This window comes from Schistocerca serialis, chromosome 9 (assembly GCF_023864345.2).
Source record: "Schistocerca serialis cubense isolate TAMUIC-IGC-003099 chromosome 9, iqSchSeri2.2, whole genome shotgun sequence".
Taxonomy (NCBI): domain Eukaryota; kingdom Metazoa; phylum Arthropoda; class Insecta; order Orthoptera; family Acrididae; genus Schistocerca; species Schistocerca serialis.
The window spans coordinates 508,395,713-508,421,347 of NC_064646.1; the positions used below are offsets into that span (position 1 = coordinate 508,395,713).

General features: G+C 42.8%; 1 protein-coding gene across 1 annotated transcript in view; it reads right to left on the minus strand.

Annotated features, from left to right (window-relative positions):
- The window catches only part of LOC126419817 (uncharacterized), a 104,236-nt gene that overhangs the window by 15,971 nt on the left and 62,630 nt on the right, over positions 1–25,635 (minus strand). The window contains exon 2 of the mRNA XM_050087043.1: positions 10,711–10,830. Coding sequence (XP_049943000.1) covers positions 10,711–10,830 — 120 coding nt within the window. The remainder of the gene's footprint in view (positions 1–10,710; positions 10,831–25,635) is intronic.

Genomic DNA, 25,635 nt, shown 5'->3' on the forward strand with positions numbered 1-25,635 from the left:
AGTCTCTCTTGTTCCCTTACCTTTTAGAAAGAAAGCTGGTCTTCATCTAACAGATCCTAAATTTTCTCTGTTGTCTATAATATTGCAGTATCATCTTTGGGGAGTTGGGCATATAGTCCGTGCATCTGACATCTGATAATTCACGCATTGAACGCGTTCGGAAGAGCCCTCCAGTAGAGTGTTATAAAACATGCTGTTTGTATGATATATGTTATATGGACACATGAGTCGTGCTCTCATTGCAGCTTTCTTTACTCCAGTAAGCAACGTCGTGTGTGGAAGGGCATGAATAAAACTTTCGCAATCGTTTAGGTAACACAATTCTTCCGATAACGGAAGATAATGGTTGCAATAATTCACTGTTATCGTTTTTATTGTAGTATTCAGTCTGAAGACGTGTTTTATGATCTTCACGATAGCCTATCCCGTGCTAGTCTCTTCATCTCACGTAAGTATTGCATTTTAAATTCATCTGAGCCTGCTTACTATAGCTACACCTTTGTCTACCTCTATAATTTTTACACCAAGCACTTCGTACCATTACACAATTGACGAATCCTTCGTGCCTCAGTGTATGCTCTATCAACCGGTCTCTCCTTTTAGTCATATTGTGCCACAAATTTCATTTCTCCGCAACTCGAGTCAGTTCCTCGTTAGTTAGTCGATCCACCCACCTAATCTTCTGCATCCTTCAGTGCCAGCAGAGTTCAAAAGCTTGTCTTTTATTCTTGTCTGAACTGTTTATTGATTACTTTTTATTTCCATAGAAAGCTAAATTCGAAACAAATACTTTGAGAAAAGATTTCCTAATATTTAAATTTAATATTCGATATTAACAAATTTCTGATTTTCAGCAATGCATTTAACGTCTTCTGTGCTCTGGCCATTGTCACAGAACTCATCCCCTGCCTTTCATATATCATTACATACCTTTATCCTGATGTACAGAATGATAATTATTGAACTATATGAATAAAACGTAAATTAGTTGCAAACTACGGGGTGCAAACACTTTATTGAAGATGTAAACGTCACTACAGGTATTCAGATTTACGTTGTGATATGTTCGATATGCTTGCCATCATTAGCGATGATGTGACGCAGACGAATAGCGAAATTCTGCATGATCCGCCGAAGCGTCGGAACTTCGATGCTGTCAATGACGTCATGAATAGCTGTTTTCAGCTCAGCGATGGTTTTGGGGTTATTGCTGTACACCTTGTCTTTAATATAACCCCACAGAAAGCAGTCGCACATGTTGAACATCCAGAGGATATGGCGGCCAATTTAAGCCAATGCCAGTGGCCTCTGGGTACCCCAGAGCCAGAATGCGGTCCCCAAAGTGCTCTTCCAAGACATCAAACACTCACCTGCTTCGATGAGGTCAAGATCCGCCTTGCATGAACCGCATCTTGTCGAAATGAGACTCAGTTTGGATAATGGGGATGAAATTATCTTCCAAAACATTCACGTACAGTTCGGCAGTCATCATGCCATCAACAAATATCGCACCGATTATTCCGTGACTGGACATTGCACACCACGTAGTCACCCGTTGAGGGTGAAGATACTTCTCGATCGTGAAGTGCGGATTCTCGGTCCCCAAATGGGCCAATTTTCCTTATTGACGAACCAATCCAAATGAAAGCGTTATTCACCGCTAAACCAAACCGTACAGCGCGTACTAATTCCCATCATACCCCGCGGCCAACCGTGCAGTTTGAACGTCCTAACGCAAACCGTTCAGAAGTTATCACGATTTTATTTCAAACAGTTCAATAATCATCACCGTGTAATTAAACTATATACAAACTACACAACTCGTCATCATCTTAGGATTCTTTCAAAGAGCCGAGTAGGGTGTGTAAAACAATTTGCTAGGAGTTTTTTCTGTCTTAATATACTTCTTGCCTTGATATAGTCTACCAATTTCCTCCTTTAGTCTTCAGATCTTCCTTAATCTGATCCAATCATCTTTTTCAGAGTCGTCCTATCGATGCTTTCTCCTGTACGTTTCCACCCAACCATTGCTTTGGCAAGCGGATATTTTTCATCCTCTTCACACGTCCAAACCACAACTGGAAGAACTTAGCCACTCATTGACAGACCCACTTTCATATCTGCTCTAAAGTTTTCATTCCTAATTTCATGTAGTCTTCTGCAAGGTTGATCGCATGCTGGTAGCTTGCTCAAACTTGCCTTGTTGATTACAGAGAACTCCTAGCTGTATGTCATAATCGGCCCGAGATACGTTTCAAATATGGTCCGTTTGGCTCTCATAGGATCTCCCTTTACCCACACTTGATGGAAAAATTCGGATTTCTTTCTTACTTTGTTCTGTACTTCTATTGTTGCAGTTCTTTCCTTAATATTGTAGTTTCCAGGTAATTGAAAGCATCCACACATTGTTTTCTCTCCATCTAGCTTCAGGTTTCCCTGGACAGATGTCCTGCTCAAAATCGTCGCTACAATTCTGCTGGTGCTCACTGTCAGGTGGTTCTCTTTAAACTTGGAGTTGTACTCGTCTAATCTTCCCTCTACCACCAGTTCTGTTTCTCCCCAAGTAGCGACGCCATCACCAGGGACTAACACATTGAGATTACCATTTACTATCGCTTTGATTTCCTTTATAACCACTCCTATAAATGCAATAAAAAGTAACAGGGGAAGTGCACTAATCTGCCTCAGTCCTCTCTCTCTCTCCCTCTCTCTCTCTCTCCCTCCCTCCCTCTCTCCCTCCCTCCCTCTCTCTCTCTCTCTCTCTCTCTCTCTCTCTCTCTGTGTGTGTGTGTGTGTGTGTGTGTGTCCTGAAGCAGTGGCTGTGGCTGTATAAATGAAGCTGAAATACACATATGGATCTATAGACGAAGCAATTACGATACGAGTTGCAATATTTTATCACACAATAATGTATTCAGTATGAAAGTAGTTGAAATTTATTACCTACAAACCATAACTGACATCCCTGCTAATTACGTAAGGCCAGGCGGCATGCTATTGAAATAAAAGTCAGGGAGGGGTATTCAAGAAGTATCCCGGAATAATCCCCCAAGACGATACAGCATTCAGTCTCAGTTAAAAGGATGATTGACAATCAGGAATATGCATGACGATGCTATATCGAATGCACGTCTATCAAAGTGCATAACCAAATCAGATAATGTCATGTTGGAAAAAAAGGATCAATCTCATCGTGATCAACTGAAAATTTACTCACTCGGAACCAAACGCAACAGTCTCGGGCTTTGTGATAGATGTAAAATTGGTTTATACGGCAAGAAACTTCGTGTAATCTTTGTAGATGGCTTAGAGACAAGGGAGATTTAATAGGTAACTAGAATTTAGCGATTTTACTCGTATTTACGACAGGTCGGTATTCGTTGCGTTGAGACTGTTTAGCGCGAGAGGTTCAACGCTTCAGCACCGCTTTCTTATCTCCTTCACTTGTTTTAGTACGAGCATCGGGCAAAAGTCCGTTGTGCGTCACAAAAGTATATGACTGAAGACCACAATTCAGATATTTTCTCGTATTTTTTCTCCCTTGATAAGAATCCGTTAGATATCGTATTACGCAACATGTACTGGCTGTTTTTATTAGTGTCTTTATTACTGGACCCCATATTTCAGATATTTTTTTAGCATTTTTTGCCTCGTTAGGAATCCATTAGATACAGTCTTACACAACTGACGCGAAGATTAATGTGAATTCCGACGATTGTCACTTGTAGAGAGACAACGGGACTGATTGCCATTAACGGACCGGACTTGGACCTTTGAATAAGAGTTCTCGTTATGGTCGCCTGAACTGACGTCACGTTGTGTTTATAAACATCAGAGACCCACGTTCAGGCTCTTCGGTTCTTGTATCTCTACTGACGACGCTGAGAGTGTCAAGTACGTACATGACACTTGGGACGCAACGTAAGGGAGCTGGTAATAAAACACGTTTTAAAGCTACTGTTAACAATGCCATGGATTTAGACATAACCTTGCTGCGCTGACGGCTAAGCTCACGTGCCAGACACGTGCCTAGTGTGACCGCTCAATGTCATTCAGTACGATCACGACGACACCCCTCGATCGACGTTGGCACTCTTGGTGTCACTCGCCTTCAAACATCGCAGTGGACGTTTGAAAATTCATGACGCTAGCTCAATGGTCGTCAATTGATTTAAATGTTATTCCCGGCTGACTCTTAATTCAATTACTGCCACGGGGGTGAGGAGAAAGAACACATCCTGGTGGTACCAGCATTATGCGTATTTAGATGTTAGATTAACCTGAATGGTTAGCAATGTTCCAGCGATTCTATTCGAACTCTATGCTGATGTACCGACAAGGAGCATTTTCGCAGATAAACATGCAAGTACGTAATGGATGTTCAGTTTCTCAATATGGTTCGTCGCACTCACACATTATACATCCGCTGTAAGAACAATTTCATGGATTTACATTTTTGGTGTCCCCAATATTGGTTGGCTAAATATTATGACGATACGTTTTATACAACCTCCACAAATATTGTTTATCATGTAGTCAAGGCTACGTAATGAATCCGAAATCGTGGGTTAAATTGAAATGTAGTTTGTTTATTAACACTTTTCTTTTCACTAACTAAATATGAAATATGAATCGGGATTGGAGGTGATGATCCTATCCTTCATATCTGGTAGTTAATGAGCGAACTATTTTTGTGCTGGTGCGTTGTTTGTATCAGTTACCCCGTCAACCGTCCAAGGATTAGATTCTCTTAATGTTCCGCGCACGCGCGTTTCACAATTTTACAAAATGCAGAATTACGTAAACTATAGCTTTCCGTTGCGTACAACTTTCGTGGGTTCCACAACCATAATAGTTTCCCAAGAGTACTTTCCCAGCTAACACAAAGTTCGAATTATGTTGTCGGAATCATTTTCACTTCACCCGACAATAACCGCCTCTGATCACTTCGTCACACGTAATGTATTTTAAACGTGCTTGAAGACTCTTTAAATAATCTCCTTAACGAATTTCGCAGTCGCGTACCACTTTTTCATCGACTAGCCCGATCGCGATAACTGAAGGTAGAGAGCTCAATAATGTGTTACATGTTCTTTTATATGTATTAAAAAACAAACGCGCCCCTATATCTTTCTGTCCCGCTTGGTCTTTGCTACTTTGCTTTTTATTACGTTTCATTATATTGCTTCTTAGTAATACTGTGCAGTTATTAAAGTTTCGTATTACTTTCCCCTTTTTAATTCTTCCAAAATAAAGTCTATTTATCCCCCATTTTAATTAATATGATGCCAATTGACACGTCTGCCCGCAAAGTACCGTTATACTAGCCAGAATGAATACTTGCACTGCACTAAAGTGCTTTTGACAGCCATCTAAATACACAGTGTGAGGTAGCTAAGACGGGTCAGCGCGAACATACCCAGAATGACGGTGGGGTTGTCGCCCAGTATAGAGGACAACAAGGACAATTTCCGGACGTTCAGAACTAATTTTTATCGTTTATAATCGCCGAATTACGACACCGACTTAGTTCATTACTGATGGAACTGTGTACCTTTTTCTGTGATATTTGAAAGACCTTCTAAGAGAAGCTTCACTACATAACATGTATTGATCGAATAATATGAAGATAAGAGCGCCGCGAACCATTGTCCCGCCGTCGGAAGAAAAGGCCCCTTTCTGTTACACCAGATGTAAGCAGGCACGTAGCTCACAAGGGAAACTAGCCGTTGCACCCCGCTCAGATTTAGTGGTAAGATGGTCCAGTGGGTAGCCCGTAAAAAACTGAACACAGATCAAGCGTGAAAACAGGAAGGAGGTGTGCTGAACAGCAAAATAAAAAAAAAATATCAGTGAACGCTCCAAGGACAGGAAGTGCAATGCAGAGCAGCTGGAGAGCTCAGGGGCTTAGTGCTTACCTGGCCGGCACGGTAGCTCAGCTGACTGGTCTCTGCAGTGAAAAACTGAGTGAGGGGGTCAGAGTCGGACTTCAGTGAATGTCACGTGACGTCTGCTACGATCAAATACAACGAACCATAATGGGAAAGAAAGAAAGAAAGAAAGAAAAGATCACGGTGTCTGACTGTTAAGCGGGTGCGCCGTTTCAAAACTATATGTCATTTGCTTTTATTTTTTTCGCAACAACATGAACTGTCCATCCGGTCATTGAACTGTTTTTCCTCTTTCTGTATTCTTGGCAACTGTCATACAATAGATTGATTATAGAATAAAAGCCATGTGGTAAGAATACGTTACCGTCGCAAATAAATGTGATGAATAGTGAGAGCAGGAGAGATACCACATAGACGTCTCTCAGAAATGAAAACAACAAATAAACAGGTGTGAACTGTGTTACAACAAAGGAATTCCAGATTCAAAACTCCGAAAATGGAACGCAACTTCAAAAAAGTTAGAAACATACGTTTTGTCAGAGCACAGAGAGACTGTGTGATTGTGCAACTGTTGTGTTCATTTGTTGCAGCTTATGTGACAAACTATTATGTTTTCATCACTTCCTTGGCAGTGATCACATTCACCATATTCATACGAACACCTAAATCGGGCAAGGAGGCATATCTCACTCACTTACCAGGCTTACAAATTAGGTGCGTCGGTAAGAGATTCGTATCATATGACACTTGTACTGTCACTAATGCCGTGTATGACATGCCAGACGTGTTTTCTGGTGGAGGATTTTGTTGACTTGTCGCCTTGTCGCCATCGTTTGCGGTTCCCATTCGAAATCCACTTCCGTTCGGCTGCTAATAGAGTACTTGCGCAGAATCAACTGCCATTATAGGCCTCTTTCTTACACCTCGCTGTTGCAAACGGCACAAATTTGAATACGGTGAACAGCGAAAGAAAAAAAATTGATACCGCGGAGGTTCGAACACAGCTCCCCTGCTTGGAAGCCCACCGCAGGGATCACTGAACCACGGCGCCATTGTTGTATCAAACTGATCTATATTGCTCTTTTTGTGTTTGGACCATTCACTGTGTCTATCTCGCTTTTTCTTTCACGATTCAGCACACCTTCTCCCTGTTTTCATGCTGATCTGTGTTGGGTTTTGACGAGCTGTCCACTGCGTCCTCTTAGCATTAAATCGCAGTGTTGCAATTCGGCGACTATAAATCGTAAACATTAGCTGTGAACGTCAGGAAATTTGCCACATTGTCGCCTATAACCGCACCTCGTTATATTTACTCATACTGGACATATCTGGGGAGGCATGTCTTAGCTCCCTCAACCTGCGTAACTTGACAATGTCGCAACAGCCAAAGCAGATGCGTAGTGAGAAATAATTAATTCTCTCAGTATATGGCCACAGAGCTAGTGGAAAAATAGTTTTAGTCCTTAAACAAACTCCTAGCAGCGATGGAATCCAAAGAAAACATATTAACTGCCTAGATCTTCTTTTATTATTAGCATGAAAATCACCACAAGAGATATTTTAAAATTAGTACATTATGTCAAGACTGAAGAAATTGTTAGATAATAAAAGAGGTATTTAACTGATTACGAACAAAATATAAAATGACGGTAGATGAAGGAGGCAAAGGTGAATACAATCGTCTAAAAAATAAGATTGACAGAAAGTGCAAAATGAAAAAGCGGGAACGCCTAGATAAGAAACGCCAAGCCATAGAAACACACACCACAATGGAGAAAACATACGGGTACAAGAATATATTAAAGAGAAGTGCCCGTACAAAGTTCAAGAACTCAGATCGCAAGTTAGTACCAAGCAAAGAAGGAAAATCTAATATATATATATATATATATATATATATGTACAGTATATATATATATATATATATATATATATATATATATATATATATACTGTACAAGGGAACCGAACATAAAGACAATTTTATAAATGTCGTTAGAACGGTAAGCAGTGGTTGAGAGTCTGTTCTCCAGATTATTCAATCTGTACATCTAGCAAGCAGTAAAGGAAGCCAAAGCTGAATTTGTAGAAGGAATTAAAATTCAGTGAGAAGAAATAAAGACTTTGAGTTTTACCGATGACGTAATTCTGTCAGAGGCAGCGAAAGACTTGAAAGTACAGCTGAACGGAATGAACAGAAGATTGTAGGGGCAGTCGCATAACTAATGGGGAAATACTGAACGGAAAGGTGTCCAGACTGGATTATTTAAAAACATTAAAAAAGTTAAGACGATGATTTTAATGTTTCAGGTGTTCCACATAGTCTCCCCGACACTTGAGTTCAATGCATAGAACGTTCTTAGAATCACGTGAAACTATCAGAAAAGCACTTCTTTGCGATTTTGTACAACTCGTGTGTCACACTGCTCGTATGTCGGTTATGTTGCACCATCATGTGAATTCCTGCACATTGGTTTTCGTGGTACGTTCGTATTCGTAACATCGTCTCGTCGCCGGTGATGATTTTCTCCAGAAATTAATTGCCCGCATTATGCATTTCAATCACGGCGCTGCAGGCGTCCTCGCGTTATTGTTTCTGTTCGGAAGGCGAGGTGTGCGGCATGAACATTGCCCACACTTTTCTCTTCTTAAAAACATTCTGGAGAATGTCCTGAACGTAAGCCCACTATTTAACACTGCGTGGTCACAGCTGACTGATCGCATGCAGGTCTTTCGTTGTTTACAGTTGTCAGCTGCCACCACAGCTACTGTGCTGCGCCGCTTGTATGTCAGGAATAAAACCAATCTTTGAACTTTTTGGACTGGCGGTGTACGGTAGAAATTTACTAATTAAGAAAACAAGCAAGCGGTTGATAGGTCACGTCTTGGGATGTCAAGGTATGTTTAGTTTAGTAATGGAGGGAAGGATGTCGGGTAAAAATCGCAGAGCGAGACTAATGTTTGACTGTAGCAAGTCGAGCCACGCGGGCGTAGGTAGGAACAGGTACGCAGAGATGATGATGACTGCAAAGGATGGACCAGCTGGGAGACATGGATGGATTCAGACTTCGTTCTGAAGTCCACAACAACTTCAGCAACAACAACAACAACAATAACAATAACTATGACAACAGTATATCAAGGAAGAAGTTAATCTAGTTGTGTGGGTGTCACATAACGAAATATTGTACTATTGTGCGGATTTCATAGTTCCCTGATTGATATAATTTTACAGTTAATGGTATAAGATTTACAATTAGAAATACGTAAGTAAATCCGGTCTTCCCTTCTCATCTACGTGCAACACGGCGGACGATAAAGATACGCGGGCGCTGAAGACTTCTTTACTCGGAGACCACAGTTGATTCTCCGGGTAATACATAGATCACCAATATGGGGACGAGAAGGACATATTTAGTCTTAATTGGAAGACTATTCTACAGCTCTCAACGAAATTATCGTGCAGACGTTATATCACAAAATACAAATTATTACAATTTCGGAAAAATTGGATGATTTATTCAAGGAAAAGAGCTACACAAACTGAGTCAGTCAGTAACGCTTACGTCCACGTCTGACCCTTCTGCAAGCAGTTATTCAGCTTGACATTGATTCATAGAGCTGTTGCATGTCCTTCTAAAGTATATCGTGCAGCAATATGTCCAATTGGCTGGAATCTCATTGACTGGAGTAGAATTGCCTTCGATGCTGAGTCCCGGTTCGAGTGGAGTCCAGACGACCATCGAAGACATGTCTGGAGAGGCGCCTGACAGTGGTGGGTAATCACACCGAATGTCGCCCGACTTGCGGCCCCACAATCAGGTGTGATAGGCTTGTGTGGCAAGTCTTTCCACAGCAGGACGCCTCTGGCGGTCATCCGCGGCACCCTCATGGCACAGCGGTACGTCGACGGTATTCTGCGTCCCGTTTTCTTGCCCCTCATGGCAAGCTATCCTGCGCTTACATTCAGCAAGGTAGTGTCAGCACTCATAAAGGATGAGTTTTACTGCATGCCTCCTGCTTGCCAAACCGTACCTTAGTCAGGAAGGTCGCCAGACCTCCCCCAAACGAGTACGTTTGTAGGATATCCCTCGAAGGAACATTCAACAACTCTATGAATCAATGCCAAGCCGAATAATTGCTTGTATAAGGGCCATAGGGAGTCCAATGCGTTATTACTTTGCTAAATCTGTGAAGCTCTTTCTTTTGAATAAATCATCCATATTTTGTGAAATTGTAATCATTTGTTTGTGTGTGCATGCACATCGCTACTACCAGTTTCAGCACCATTCCGGGAATTCCTTCGAGTTGCGTCTTATTTTTTGTCTTAGAGAGTACATAGAAGTTAGTAAAACACTGTAACGGTATCTTCTCTGTCATGTGACGAAAACAGGCAGTGGCAGAAGTACGTTCGGAGTACAGGCCTACTAATGATGATAGTGTGTAACAAAAATGAGCTTTTTGTGAACAAATAAATGGAGTACATCGCAGTCAAAAAATACACGTAATCTAGAAAACAGGCAAACGGACACATAAAAAGCGAAAAATTCCACAAAATTAACATCAAGCTTTGCTATCAATCTGGACTAGTGATATCGATGTACACACTGATTCGAAGATATCGAAAAGCAATGCCTTACACCCATGTTTCAGTGGAGCTCGTACTTTTATGGTAAGCGGAGTGTAGGCTCTTGGTAAACATAAGAAGGCAATGTCAGTAAGGCAGCATATATTTTGTAGAAACCTTGCAAGCTTATAGGCAAGTCAGACACAGACGATGGTCACTTGTTGCAAGGGTCAGCTGTGTGGCCGTACTCACACTTTCTGCACGTCCACGACTCCGTAGCCGACTGGGACGTCCTTGACCTTTCCTCCCATGGCCTCCTTGGCCAGCATCGTCTGCAGCTCCGCCAGCCGCTGGTCGGACAATGTGCGCCTCCTGGAAGCGAGATGGAGAGGCTCAAGTTATCCGTGAAAACTGAGGGAAAGAATACAAAGCGAAAGCAGTCTATTTCATCATCGCCACGTCCTTTCAAAACACACGAAAGTAGCCGCTCACTGTTACTGTTTTTACGAAATTCTGGCAGAGATTGTAAAACTAGTAAGATGCCACAAAATGGTACGCTGGTTGCTCAAGCACAATTATTTTGTAGAAAAGTATTCAGTTACCACAAGCGCATTACCATGACTGTCAATACTAGATTTAATTGAAACAAAAACGTAACTGGCATATTAAGGGAGGACACACTGAAACCAACGAAAATTGTGAAATTTTTTTATTGGCCCTTCATGTGCTACATGATACTGAAATTTCAATTCCTAAATATTACGTTCCAATCCCACTCCCAAGTGTGATAAAAATAGTGGTTGGCAAAAGCTTGCACGGGGCCATACCTCTTTCTTTTTCTGTATTTCCTCATATTATTTATTTCTGTGGCTTTTTTTTCCAGTTTTATACAATTATCATGCAGGGAAAGCTAGTGTAGTACATCAGGAAGGCTGTGAAATGCATCACAGCCATTCATTTTGTATTCTTTGATTTATGGTGTTTGTTTACAAGTGGTTGCTAAAGATTAACGTTTAGGAAAGTTGTGTGCAGATCTATTATTACAACCTGAAGCATGTCTCGTTCCAGTAACGTGTAATTATTAAGCATTAATAATTTTGGCAGACAAGACCTCTATAGAGGCTAAATTTGATCCAAGAACTTTCACACTGTATATATCGAAAGAACTTGAAAGCAGGAGAATTGCTGCCGCTGATATTATTACTGCTCAGATCAAACACGGAAGACAAGCAAAGAAAAGACTGCTTCAGGATGAAGAAGGGTACGCATAACGTTTCCACTTGTTCACCCAAAGAAGGTAAGGCCTTATACAAACACTGCCAATCTTTGATTCAGATTTCCCGTAACTCACATTTTAACAAATTTATGTAATTTCTTCTCACAAATAACTGATGTTAGGGTACTTAAATTTGGCATGCAGGTAGTCAATGCCGTAGTGAAATATTTTATAGAAGGAATTTTCATTTAAAACAATAGTACGGCTTTTATGTAAGACAAAAGCCCTAAACTTTGCTGAACTTTTTTTACAGACATTTGGTTGGTTGGCTGATTTTGCGGAGGAGATCAAACAGCGATGTCATCGGTCCACAGATATTTGGAGAGCTGTAAAAATCCAGCAAAAGAAGGTATCAAAATTTTGTTCCACAGATATTTGTAATAATGCTCAAATTTTATAGAGAAATGCATTAATTTCGGTCTGATAGATTTTTCAAAACTGGAACATTTTTACTACCTTATTGAAAAAAATTCCGTTATTTGTTACTTAAAACATATAACGACAATAAGCATGCAAACCTGTGTGTATATCCACGTAACATTTCACAACAACTGTACCGAATTTAGTTCATTGCCTTCAAAACTTTGGACTTTATAAGGTTTTTTCAAGGTATTCCAATTTCGCATACGCCCCTCTTTAATTTGGGAAACAAAATTTCGCATAACAATTCCGACTGTATCTCAGATCTGAGATGACACCACCTCAGTGCTGAAATCTACTTATTGTCACACCTTGTGCAGAAACGCACCCCTGCCGTGAGCACTGAGCGATTCCACCCCTCTGTTCCGAAGGAGCGCCCTGCCAACCTGAACACTTTGAGCTTTCAAGTTGCTGTCTCTATGCTGCGTTGGGTAGCACAGCGAACTTTGCGCATTTTAGATGTAGCAAAAGATGTTCATAATTAGGCACGTGTGATTATATATACCGGTCGGGGTGGCCGAGCGATTCTAGGCGCTACAGTCTGGAACCGCGAGACCGCTACGGTCGCAGGTTCGAATCCTGCCTCGGGCATGGATGTGTGTGATGTCCTTAGGTTGGTTAGGTTTAAGTAGTTCTAAGTTCTAGGGGACTGATTACCTCAGAAGTTAAGTCCCATAATGCTCAGAGCCAGTTTTTGATTATATGCAATCCCATTAAATTGATGCCGGAAGAAGGAAACGAAGAAGCGAAACTCTCATGACGCATGGAAAGGTTGCGGGAATCGCTAGCTATTCTACTTGATAAGTGAATTGAAGAGCCGAAGCCACCATTGAAGAAACATATCACCAAATTTTATAAGCGTCAAGTAATAAAATAATGGCGATTGGTATTTTCTGCTACATATCTATGGTATTCGACTGTGTGAATCACAGTACTCTTCAAGATAAATTGAAGTTTTATGGGATTAGTGGAATAGCCAACTTTGATTCCATAAGGAACTACTGTGCACAGCGACTGCAGACTATAAGTAAGAAGAGGCACACAGCAATTACTTGCAATCCCATTACTATTTATTAGTCTTGCATGTTTAGATTTCAGCTATAAGTTACCATCTTCCGTAGTGAAATACAAGGAAAATTACAGAAACAGAATTTACTTTACATAGAACAATAAGTAAAACACCAGGTTATCCAATAGAAGTTATCCATTTTGGTCAACAGACCATTTGACTCTTTCTGCAATCAGCATAACACAGTTGGAGCTATACCATACCTTTATGTACGAAATTTTACATCAGTAGAGAGCTTTTGTATGTTCTTTTAAATGAACCTGGTTAAATCAGCCTTGTCATGTTAATCTTCATTATTTCGCTATTATGTTAGCAGATCTTCATAAAAATTGCTTGTAAGGACTTTTATATTAAATACGTAGTGGATCACTTAACCACTATGATATGAGGTTTTAGCTTTTGACGAATTTCAAATTGGTTCGTACTATATTTTATAAAGACGATCTTCAACAAGAATTTTAAATTTATTAATTTTTATTTCTACAGTGATGTAAGAATTTTGTATAAGATAGTTGTATGGACGTATTAATGCTCCCTGGCGTTGGTTTTGATCGATCGCTTCACCACTAAAATACGAGCAAGCACGTTCTAAGCTGGCATTTCCTGAATACTGCAAAGTGAATTGCTAATATGCTTGCCGATTTTAGATAGTTTTTTACATTACTGTATTGAAATGAAACTCTGCTACTTATTTCGTAACACAGAGGGCGTTACTTGGTGTATGTGATGTAAAATAAGGCTGTAGTACATGCTGTAAACAATCGCCTCAGTTCCTTTCTGCCTATACACCACTGAGATCATATGACGACTTGTACTGCCACCAGTTTGTTAGATGTAACTCAAATGGCCAGAATGGATAGCTACTATTGGATAACATGATGTTTTACTTATTGTTCTATGTAAAAGAAATTAATTCTGATTCTGTAATTTTCCTTCTATTTTAGCACTTAAGATGGCTATTTACAGCCGAAATCTAGATATGCAAGAATAATAAAAACCAATGAGATTGCGACTGACTCCTGTGTGCTTGGAGCCTAGGTCGTCAATATTCCGTGCTGGCTGCAGGCCCTGCCCATAATCCTTCAAACGTTCTCAACTGGGAACAGATCCGGCGACCTTGCTTGCGAAGGAAGTGTTGGGAGAGCACGAAAACAAGCTACAGAAACTCTCGCCGCGTGTGGGTGGACGGTATCTTGCTGAATTGTAAGCCCAGAATGGCTTGCCATGAAGGGAAACAAATCGTGTGTCAGTCAGGTTGGTATACCACAGCTGTCTGGGGCCTCTACTGACACACCTTCGCTGGTCGTTGAGGCCCCGAATCTCATTGAGTGGAGTAGAATTGTCTTCACTGAAGAGCCTCTCTTCTAACTGAGCCCTGACGACCAGCGAAGACGTGTCTGCAGACGCCCTGAACAGTGGTGGGATACCAGCCTGACCGCCACCCGCCAAACTTCCCGACAACCAAGAGTGACGGTCTAGGGTGCCATTTCATTTCATATCAGGAACCCTTTGGTTGTCATCCACGGCAAGCTAACAGCTCGACGATATTGCGCGTTCCGTCTTGTTGCCCTTCGTGACAAGCCATCTGGGCTCACTTTCAGCAAGATAATGCCATCCCGCACAGAGTTTCTGCTGCTCGTCTTCGTGCTTGCCAAACCATACCTCTGGCAGAAACTTCGCCAGATCTCTGCCCAATTGAGAACGTTTGGAGCCTTATGGACAGGGTCCTCCAACCAGATAGAGATTTTGAAGGAGTTACGCTCAAACTGTACAGAATTTGCACGATATTCCTTAGGAGGAATGCAAAGCCGAATAACTGCTTGCTCCAGTGCCAGAGCTGGACCAGTGCGCTTTGGCAGTTTGTAAAGCTCGTTGTTTTGGATTAATCATCCATTTGGGGGGGGGGGGGGGGTGATCATTTGTTTGATGTACATCACATCTTAAGAGTTTCGTCCCGTTCGTACAATTCCTTTGTGGCACGTCTCATTTTTTTTCTTAGAGTGTATGTTTTAGGTAGATATACCATTTGCTGGCTGGAGCGTTGGAGCGGGCCTGAACGCGCATTGGCTGTGAAGGCTGTTTGCCAAAACGGTGACTGTCTTGCTGCTGCTACACAGGAATACCGTTGACATTTCAACCTTCGACAGAGTGATCCTGTATAGTTGACACACACAATCAGGTTATGAGTAGAAAACTTTGAAGAAACAGGAAGTCCAGTTACCCTGAAATCTCCAGGAAAATCCAGAAATTGTCAGTGACATGGAAGAATAGAGGAGGTGCAAAATGTAATCAAGAGTCCAAAGCCTTATGTAAGACAAATAGCGGCAATGGTGGGAGTGTCCAGTCCTAGTATGCACAGAATTTTACGGAATGATTTAAAGTTGCAATCGTACAAGATACAGATTGTAGAAGAGTCAAATTGAATTGATTATGAAAAGCGAATAACTCTGTGTATTGAAATGTTGGCTAGAATTAGGGATTAGTGGTGAGCACATTTTCATCTGAGTGGTTATGTGAACAAACTAAACTGTCGTTGCTGGTGCCTGGATAATCCTCAGAAATCAACGTTCCTGATACAGTGTGGTATGCAAACACTGACGCGTCTCACCGCTATGCTGCCATGGTTGACATGTTCTTCGCGTCTGAGTCGAACAGTTTCCTGCAGACGAGTACTGGTTACAGCTAGATGGTGGAGGGGGAACAGCTTAGCATTTAACGTCCCGTCGACAACGAGATCCTTAGAGATGGGGCACAAGCTGGGATTAAGGAAGGATGGGGAAGGAAATCGGCCGTGCCCTCTCAAAGTAACCATCCCGGCATTTGTCTGGAGAAATTTAGGGAAATCACGGAAAACCTACATCGCCGGATGCGTGTTTCAACCGCCGTCCTCTCGAATGCGAGTCCAGTGTGCTATGCACTGCGCCCCCTCGCTCGGTAGCTAGATGATGGTACGTCTGATTGTGCTCGAGCTTCAGTGGCAGCAACTTGCAGAACGTTTGTTAACCACAGCATTTCAAGCAATGGGGCATTTGGTTGCCTCCCACATCTGCCGAGTGATCGGTCTGTGATTACTTCGTTTCCGGGTTCCCGAAACACACCGTGTATGCTAGACGTCTGCACACAATTGCCGAACTGAAAGACACCAGTCGTGCAAAATTCAGAAATGTTATCACACAGATGCTTGAATGTGGCATGAACGATTTACAGATTGTCTGGGTGTCAACGGGCAATATACAAGACATTATTTTTTAAAACATGAAGAGTGCGTGAAATGGCAGTACACAAGTTTTTCTTTTTGAGAGCGAAAATAATCCTCGGCGTGCTTCGCTGTGCTTATATCGGCCCGTTTTTTTTCGCCACACCTTGCATATAGCACTATATGTAAAATTCAGAAAGAGGTAGGGAGGTTGAGAGAGAGAGAGAGAGAGAGAGAGAAAGAGAGAGAGAGTGGGAGAGGGAGAGGTAGAACCTGACTCCTTCATTACCATTTCCCGAGTTTCAAATTATGTCTGCTCGTGTACAGTGTGGAGAGAAACAACCCGATTACACTTAAGTGAACAAAGTCTTGAGATAGCGATATTCACATATACAGATGGCGGTAGTATCGCGTACACAAGGTATGAAAGGGTAGTATATTGTTGGAGCCTTCATGTTTACTCAGGTGAGTCATGTGGAAAGGCCTCCGACGTGTTACGGCCGCACGACGGGAAACAACAGACTCTGAATGGGGACTGGTAGTCGGAGCAAGACGGACCGGGCACTTCGTTTCGAAAATCGTTAGCGAACTCAGTAATACGCTATCCACAGTGTCAACATTGTGCTGAGCATATCATATGTCAGGCGTTGCTTCTCACCACGGGCAACAAATGGCCGACGGCCTTGACTTAATGACCGATAGCAGCGGCGTCTGCGTAGAGTAGTCATCGCTAAGGAGGCAACACTGCGTGAAATAACCGCAGAAATCAATTTGGTACGACGAACGTATGCGTTAGAACAGTGCTGCAAAATCTGGCGTTAATTGGGTAGGCAGCAGACGACGGAAGCGAGTGCCTTTTCTGACACTGTGACATCGCCTTCAGCAGCCTTCCCTGGCCTCGTGACCATACCGGTTGGCCCCTGGACGAATGGAAAACGTTGGGCCGGTCAGATGAGCCCCGACTTCAATTGGTAAGAGCTGACAGTAAGGTTCCAGTGTGACGTACAGCTCACGAAGCCGTGGACCCAAGTTGTAAGAAAGGCACTGTTGAAGCTGGTGGTGGTTCCATAATGGTGTGTTGTATTTACATTGAATGGACTGGGTCTTCTGACCCAACTGAACCGATCATTCACTAGAAATGACTATGTTCGACTAACAGGAGACCATTTGCAAACATTGAAGGACTTCACGTTCAAAAAGAACAACGAAATTTTAATGGATCACCATGCGCCACGTCATCGGGCCACAATTGTTCATGATTGGTTGGGAGAACATTTTGGACAGTTCGAGCGAATGTCTTGGTCAACCCGGTAGCCCGACATGAATCCCATCGTACATTTATCAGACATAATCGAGAAGTCAGTTAGTGCACAAAATTCTGTTTCGACAACACTTCTGTAATAGTGGACGGCTGCAGAGGAAGGCATGGCTCAGTATTTCTGCAGGGGACTTCCAACACCTTGTTAAGCCGATGCCACGTCGAGCTGCTGCACTAGACTGGGTAAAAGGAGGTCCGATACATATTACGAGGTATCCAGTACAATATCGAAGCAATATAGTGGTTGTCGATGCGAAAAACTCTTTCCCCATAATAATGGTCGGGTATGTAGTGTTGTCGACCTACTAGTCGAATACTATTGTCGCACATCAGATTAAGTTAATTAGAGATTAACAAGTCTTCCAGACCAGTTACTACATTAATAAATATTTACTATAATTTGATTTATGGTTGTTTTGAACGACAGTTACCAAATAGACCATTACGGTTGCCTGGTATGGACATACTGTACATATATTTCCCAATCGTAACTGGAATTTATTCAGAAGCTACTAATTTTCGTTAAGATGGCGTTTTCACTTGCAAGGGAGTGGTTTGTACTGTGATCGGTCCTTTGAATATCAAAACGCCGGTGAGGCACCACAGAATCGGTTCTGGCAGTTATTAGAAGTCAGTATCAGTCAACATAATACAACTAAACAATTTTTCCAAAGCCGTGCAAATGGGTGCAGTTAGGTTGGCTGTGAAAAGTAGTGCCCTCTGTGCAGTCGGCCGAGTTCTTCGAATGGCGATGTTTTAAATTATCTCAGGAGGAAGAACTCTGCCTCTCTGCGAGTAGATACTTCTGTCTTTCTGTAGCCAGTGTAGCCGATGTCCAGCACCGTGTGGCCATAACTTCCAGGAGCCACATTGAGAAAGTTTAACTGATTGCTGCAGGAAGCAAAACGGCCGATAAGAGACAGACGGTTAGTCGAAGAAACAATTACTTATCTTGTTGCTCGCTAGTCGCGACACAACGAACGCCTCCATGCCTCTACTAAGGTAATCTGCCACGTTCTTCTGCAATGTGCCACCACTACTAGACAGTGGGCTACCTAGGTCGATACCATCCTCACCGGCGTCTCACAGTTGGCAACGGAAGCTCATCCTATCGGCAGGCGCCAGTAGCAGTCTCATACGGACCCGGTGGAACCAATGATGCGCGCCCGCTGAGACATACCTCCAGGGGCTCCGACTGTGAGGGCCCTCTGCTGGCCCGATGTAGGATGGCCGGCGGCAGCTACGTGGCCCAGTCTCTGTCGCAGTCTTCGGTCTTACTCAGCCTTCGACACTTTGCTCGAACATTACTAGAGGCAGCCTCACATTACTTGACGCTCTTTTACTTCTTGTAATAGTTGGACTTTACTGCTGCTTGTTCTTTTGTTAAGTTCCTTCGCAATGCTTGGAGAAAGCTGCAAGTTGTTCTCCTGTCCAGCTTCCCTACGACAACAGCTGCTGCACAACTCTGTAGCGCACCTCTCTTTATGACGGTGTATGAAGCAGTACGCAACAGATAGTATCTCTGTCGCTTAGTTACGTGTTTTATGTCTTCATTTTGTGTTCAGATGTTACTTACGCACGTGGTTTTCCTTGATTGAGCGGACATTGTCTCCCGGTCCCGTAAAAGCAGATCTCCACTAAGGCAAACTGATGTGTCGACAGAAGTGCCGACACAGTGTTATTTTGAGGGGGCCGATAGGCACGCTATCTAACGCAGACGGGCGTGAAGTCTGGAACAGGATAACTATTGAATGGTAGCAAGAAAAGTACGTAGCTGCTTTATACTTAACTTTAATGACTCCTTGTGATACACCTCTCTTGACTATACAAATGAGACTCGTAAGATACATGCACTGTTACAATTGGCGCCTTGCTAGGTCGTAGCCATGGACTTAGCAGAAGGCTATTCTAACTGACTCTCGGCAAATGAGAGGAAGGCTTCGTCCGTATTGTCGCTAGCAATGTCGTCCGTACAACTGGGGCGAGTGCTCTATCGTATATCGAGACCTGCCTTGTGGTGGCGCTAGGTCTGCGATCACACAGTGGCGACACGCGGGTCCGACATGTACTAAATGGACCGCGGCCGATTTAAGCTACCACCTAGCAAGTGTGGTGTCTGGCGGTGACACCACACAAACTAGGTGGGACATTACGTGCTACATGTCGCCTACAGTTGCCAACTTTAAGTATTCTACATGAAACTGTTCTACAAAGTTGCAGATGCCCCGAAAATGTGTTGCCCGCTATCGCATGATGCAAGTTGTGTGTGTTTGTAGCATGCGGCTCAGTCAGTTCCTCTGAAGCAACATGAGAGCAAAGCACCATGTCTTCACCAACGTCTTATAAGAAGCCAGTAGATCATATTACAAACCAGTTCCCTCCTTCTTCAGGTTATGTATCACTACAACTATACTACAACTACAAACACACTGAATATGATTGAATTACCTTATAGTTCCCTAACACAAACCTTGCTCAAGAGTCCTCCAGGGCTGGTGGTTTACAGTTTTTTCTTGCTTCATCAATGTCTTATAAAAAACTAGTAGATCATAATGGAAACTATTTTCCTCCTTGTTCAGGTAATGCACCACTTTTCTTTAACTGTTGTAGTTTTTTTTACATTTATGGTAGAATACTGTTGTTCATAAATTCTTCATTTTCTTGTTTGCTTCCAAAACACTACAATCACATCTTTTAGCGGGCTGCTCCAGCTTATCGTTTCTCAATTTAGTGTCTTTGTAATCACTACTTTTGGCGACTGTTATAACTAATTTATATCTTTAATGCTTGGTAGTATGTTTGAAACTAAATGTTTAAACTTCTTTCTCCTTTGCTGCTCATCATCCGTTGTTCCATCCAGTGCCTCTTAGTTGACTAGTTAAAACGCTATATTCATCAAGTAATCACAATTAATAAACAGAGAAAACATATAGGTAAATTCGCAGGATATGAATTTTGCAGCTAGAGCTGACCAAGAAGCCTCTAGCTAAACAAAAAGTGGGGAACATGGTATTAAAATGAGACACGAACTATAATTTTGTGAACTACAAACCACAACAGCAAGGATGACATGCTGTAGGCCGAAATGTAACACACAGTGTGGTGGAAAAACGCAGATTATAAAACGAACCATAAAAGAAACAAAGTCATTGATGATGATACAGTGGTAATGAAACATATTTGGTGAGAGATAACGCGTCTGACTGATGGTGCCTCTCAACTACAGGAACACATTAAGAAAACAATGTCAGGCCACGTTGAAAGAGGTTTTTGTAGAACACAATACGACTGCAGATACTCACATGCTCGTAGAGTAGTGAAGAACATCTTTGCGTTATCTGCATCAGCATTTCGTGAAATTGTTGCTGCAATAAGCGTTTAACTTGAGGACTCCTTGAGAAAAAGCTCCACTTCAGAACCACTGTACTCGCCTCAAGGAAAATTTGACACAGACACAAGCAGTGGAAACGTTGTTCATGGATCATGCTCGTCCGAAATTCGGAATGCTATTGGCACGGAGAATTCGCAATGTAGACTATGAAGGTCAAGTTTAAAAGCAAGAAAGTGTGGGATGAGCTTATGACTTTCTGTGTTGCAGATTAAATGAAGGACGCGTGCCTTGCCAAGATCACTACTGAGGTGTGCACAGCAAGATGAAATACGTATTCTTAGAATGCAAGGAAATGGAAACTCTGAACTGAACTACATTTGTATAAATGTAATCCACGAATTAAAAAAAAAAATCTTTTTCTGTGGATTACTGAGACTGACAGTAGTAGGCTATTGCAAAAAGTGCCCTAGATTTGGTACTTTACTTTTGGTGTCGTAGAACTCACGTCTTTCCTTGTCGACAGGCGGCGTGACTGGCTGGCAACTACTTGCCCAGCCCGACGTGCTACAAAGCCGCATGCAACGTGTTGCCATGTTCCGTCCTGATCTGTTGCTCCTTGTAGCATCCCTCGTAGACTAAAGCCACATGTTGGCTCTGTGGAATGGCGTCTTAGTAACTGTCTCGTATCCAGATCATTTTTACACCTAATTTCATTGCGTTTTTACTTTGTTCAAACGTACGGTATTTATCAAAATTGGGTAAAGATAGTGTAGTTGTTGTGAGTAGTAGAGATGACGAACTTTCCGCTCTCATACTTGCCAATATGTGGCAAGGAAGTTATTAGCTGTAGGTGACGGGGGTGCTGCAAATTCTGTAGAAATTGTCAGCATATTTGCAACTTTTAGGATTGAATATTATCACCGACTGGCCGAGCTACGTGACTGAAACTATCAGGAACATTGCGCAGTATCGTCGTACACTCAGGTGACAAAAGTCATGCGGTATCCCCTAATGTCGTGCCGGACCTCGTTTTTGCCTGGCGTGCTGCAGCAACTAGGCGTTGCGTGGACTCAACAAATAGTCGGAAGTCTCCTGCAGAAATAATGAACCGCGCTGCCTCTACAGCCGTGTATTAATTTAGCAATATTGCCGGTGCAGGAATTTGTACGAGAAGTGACCTCTCGATTATGCCCCATAAATGTTCGATGGGATTCATTTCTGGCGATGTGGGTGGCCAAATCATTCCATCAAATTGTCCAGAATGTCCTTCAAACCAATCACGAAAAGACGGTCCTGGTGACATGCCCTGGGGAAATGAACTTCATGAATGGCTGTAAACGAAGTATCCGAACATAACCACCTCCAGTCAACGAGCGGTTCAGTTGGACCTCAGGAGCCAGTCCATTACATGTAAACAGAGCTCACACCATTACGAAGCCACCAGCAGCTTCCAAAGGGCCTCGTTCACTTTACTTCGTAGAGCCAGCGTCACACTCGAATACTACCATCAGCTCTTACCAACTGAAGTTGGGACTCATCTGACGGTTTTCTAGTCGTCTAGGGTCCAACAGCGATGGCCATGAGCCAAGGAGAGGCGCTGCAGGCGATACAGTGCTGTTAGCAAACGCACTCGCCTCGGTCGTCTGCTGCCATAGCCCAAAAACGAAATATTTCGCCACCCTGTCCTAACGGATACGTTCGTCGTACGTTCCATATCGATTTCTGCGATTACTTCACGGACTGTTGCTTGTCTGTTAGCACTGACAACTCTACTCATACACCGTTGCTCTAGGTCTCTAAATGAAGCTTGTCGGTCCCTGTGTTGCCCTTAGTGACAGGTAGTGTCTGACATTAGGTATCCCCGGCACACTCTTGACACTGTCGCTCTCGGAATCTTGAATTCCTTAACGATTTCAGAAATAGAATGGCTGATGCACCTAGCTCCAGCTACTATCCCGCGTTCAAAGCCTGTTAATTGCCGTCGTGCGACGGTAATCACGCAGTAAATCTGTTCACGTGAGTCACCTGAGTGTATGGGACAGCTCCGCCAATGCACTGCCGCTTCGCGCCTCGTGCACTCGATACTACCGCCATCTGTGAATGTGGATATTGCTATCCCATGACTTTTGTCACCTAAGTGCGTAATGGGCATGGGAAGGAAATAAGAAAAAGCAAATGTGTAAGCGGCAGATACGTTAGTGGTAATGGCGAGTGGAGTGTTTAATTTTTCAGATATTTTTACGTTTCCTTCAGTACCGTTTGAGGACACTTGACGCATGAAAAGACGAGAACCTCAAACTGGTGTACATTTATTGTTCTGCAGTTCCGCGCTCACAGTGTAGTACAATTTGTATAAATCACCTGTGTTGTGCTTGCCGGTTAAATTCTGTACATCATGCCAAATGCGCTGTGTGACGAAAAGTATCCGGACACCTGACTGAAAATGACTGCGTGGCGCCCTCCATCGATAACGCTGGAATATCGTGATGGGCCATGCTTAGCCTTGTTGACAGCTTCCACTCTCGCAGGCATACGTCCAAGCAGGTGCTGGAAGGTTTCTTGGGGAATGGCAGCCCATTCTTGATGGAGTATTGATGTCGGTCGGTGAGGCCTGGCACGAAGTCAGCGTTCCAAAACACCCCAAAAGTGTCTGTAGGATTCAGGTCAGGACTCTGTGCAGAAGAGTCCATTAAAGGGATGTTATTGTCGTGTAACCGTCACAGGCCGTGAATTATGAACAGGTGTTCGATCGTGTTGACAGATGCAATCGTCATCCCCGAATTGCTCTTCAACAGTGGGAAGCCAGAAGGTGCTTAAAACATAAATGTAGGCATGTGCTGTGACAGTGCCACGCAAAACAACAAGGGGTGCAAGCCCCCTCCATGAAAAACACGAACACATCGTAACACGACCACATCCGAATTTTAATGTTCGCACTACACTTGCTGGCAGATGACGTTCACTCGGTAATTCGCCATATCCACTCCCTGGCATCGTATCGCCACATTGTGTATCATGATCGTCACTCCACACAAAGTTTTTCCACTGTTCAATCATCCAATCTTTACGCTTCTTTTACCGAGCGAGGCATCGTTTGGCATTTACCGGCGTGATGAGTGGCTTATGAGCAGCCGCTCGACCGTGAAATCCAAGTTTTCTCCCCTCCCGCCTAACTGTCACAGTACTTGCAGTGGATCCTGATGCAGTTTGGAATTCCTGTGTGATGGTCTTGATAGATGTCTGCCTATTACACATTACGACCCTCATCATCTGTCGGCGATCTCTGTCAGTCAATAGACGAGGTCGGCCTGTTCGCTTTTGTGCTGTACGTGTCCCTTTACGTTTCCACATCGGAAACAGTGGACCTAGGGATGTTTAGGAGTATGGAAATGTCGCGTACAGACGGATGACACATGTGACACCCAACCACCTGACCACGTTCGAAGTCCGCCGAGCCCCCATTCTGCTCTTTCATGATGTCTAATGACTACTGAGGTACCTGATATGGAGCATCTAGCAGTAGGTGGCAGCGCAATGCACCTATTATGATAAATGTATGTTTTGGGGGGTGTCCGGATACTTTTGATCACATAATGTTTCTATTATCGGATAAAGAATCTAGCACCTGGAAGTGAAGATGATTTGAGAAATGCGACCAATGCTGTAATGAATAAAATTCTTTCTTTGTAGGTAGCGAGCACGCAGTTCTGTAAACCCGAGAAAACACGGAGGACCAGACTAAAAAAGAATAATATGACTAAAGGAAGCCACCGACCTCAATTATAATCGAGACTTGATGCCGAAAGAAAATTAGTAAAAAATATTCTTGAGCTCCAGACTGCAGGATTTGTTCCATCAAGAAGATATGTTAGGAAGATTGCCTACAATATGGCGAATCTGGTAGATTTAAAAACTGCATATAATAAAGATGAGAAAAGTATGGCTAAGTTCCATTTCAAGAAGTAGTTCTGAACACTGTACAAGAAAAAGTGAACGTTGTTCTAGTACAAGAATTGAAGGGATGAACAGAAAAGAAACATCTGATTACTTTGAACTCTTCACCTAAGTGCTGAGAAAAAATACTCTTCCTTACAAACCTGGATTCATATGGTAAGCTGATGAAACTGGACTCCATAAACAGTATTGCTGGACAAGCGATTGCTCGTAAGGGTAGCCAAGACTTAAAGTTATGAAACTGTCAGACAAAGACGAGTCAGTTACTGTTTTGGCTTGCTACAGTGCAATAGGCTACTTTTATCCCCTCTCCCCACGTATTGCTTAATGTCGGGCGTGTACAGGAAATCAGAATTTCAAACGGGGTGGCACGTTCAGGGACAGTTATCAGTATGAGGCCTGAGTCAGACTACATTAACGGAGGCTTGTTCATGGATTAGTTGCTAAACTGTTTTATTCCCCGAAAGCCTCTAGGAAAAATCTTTTTGTCTTTGATAGTCATGCTTTGCGTATGGACAATGCGAATTTGTTAGAAGTAGCACAGACAATGACATAAGTCCACCGAGTCATACCACATATTATCTTCCACTACTGGTCTGTGTTGCTTTCGGAT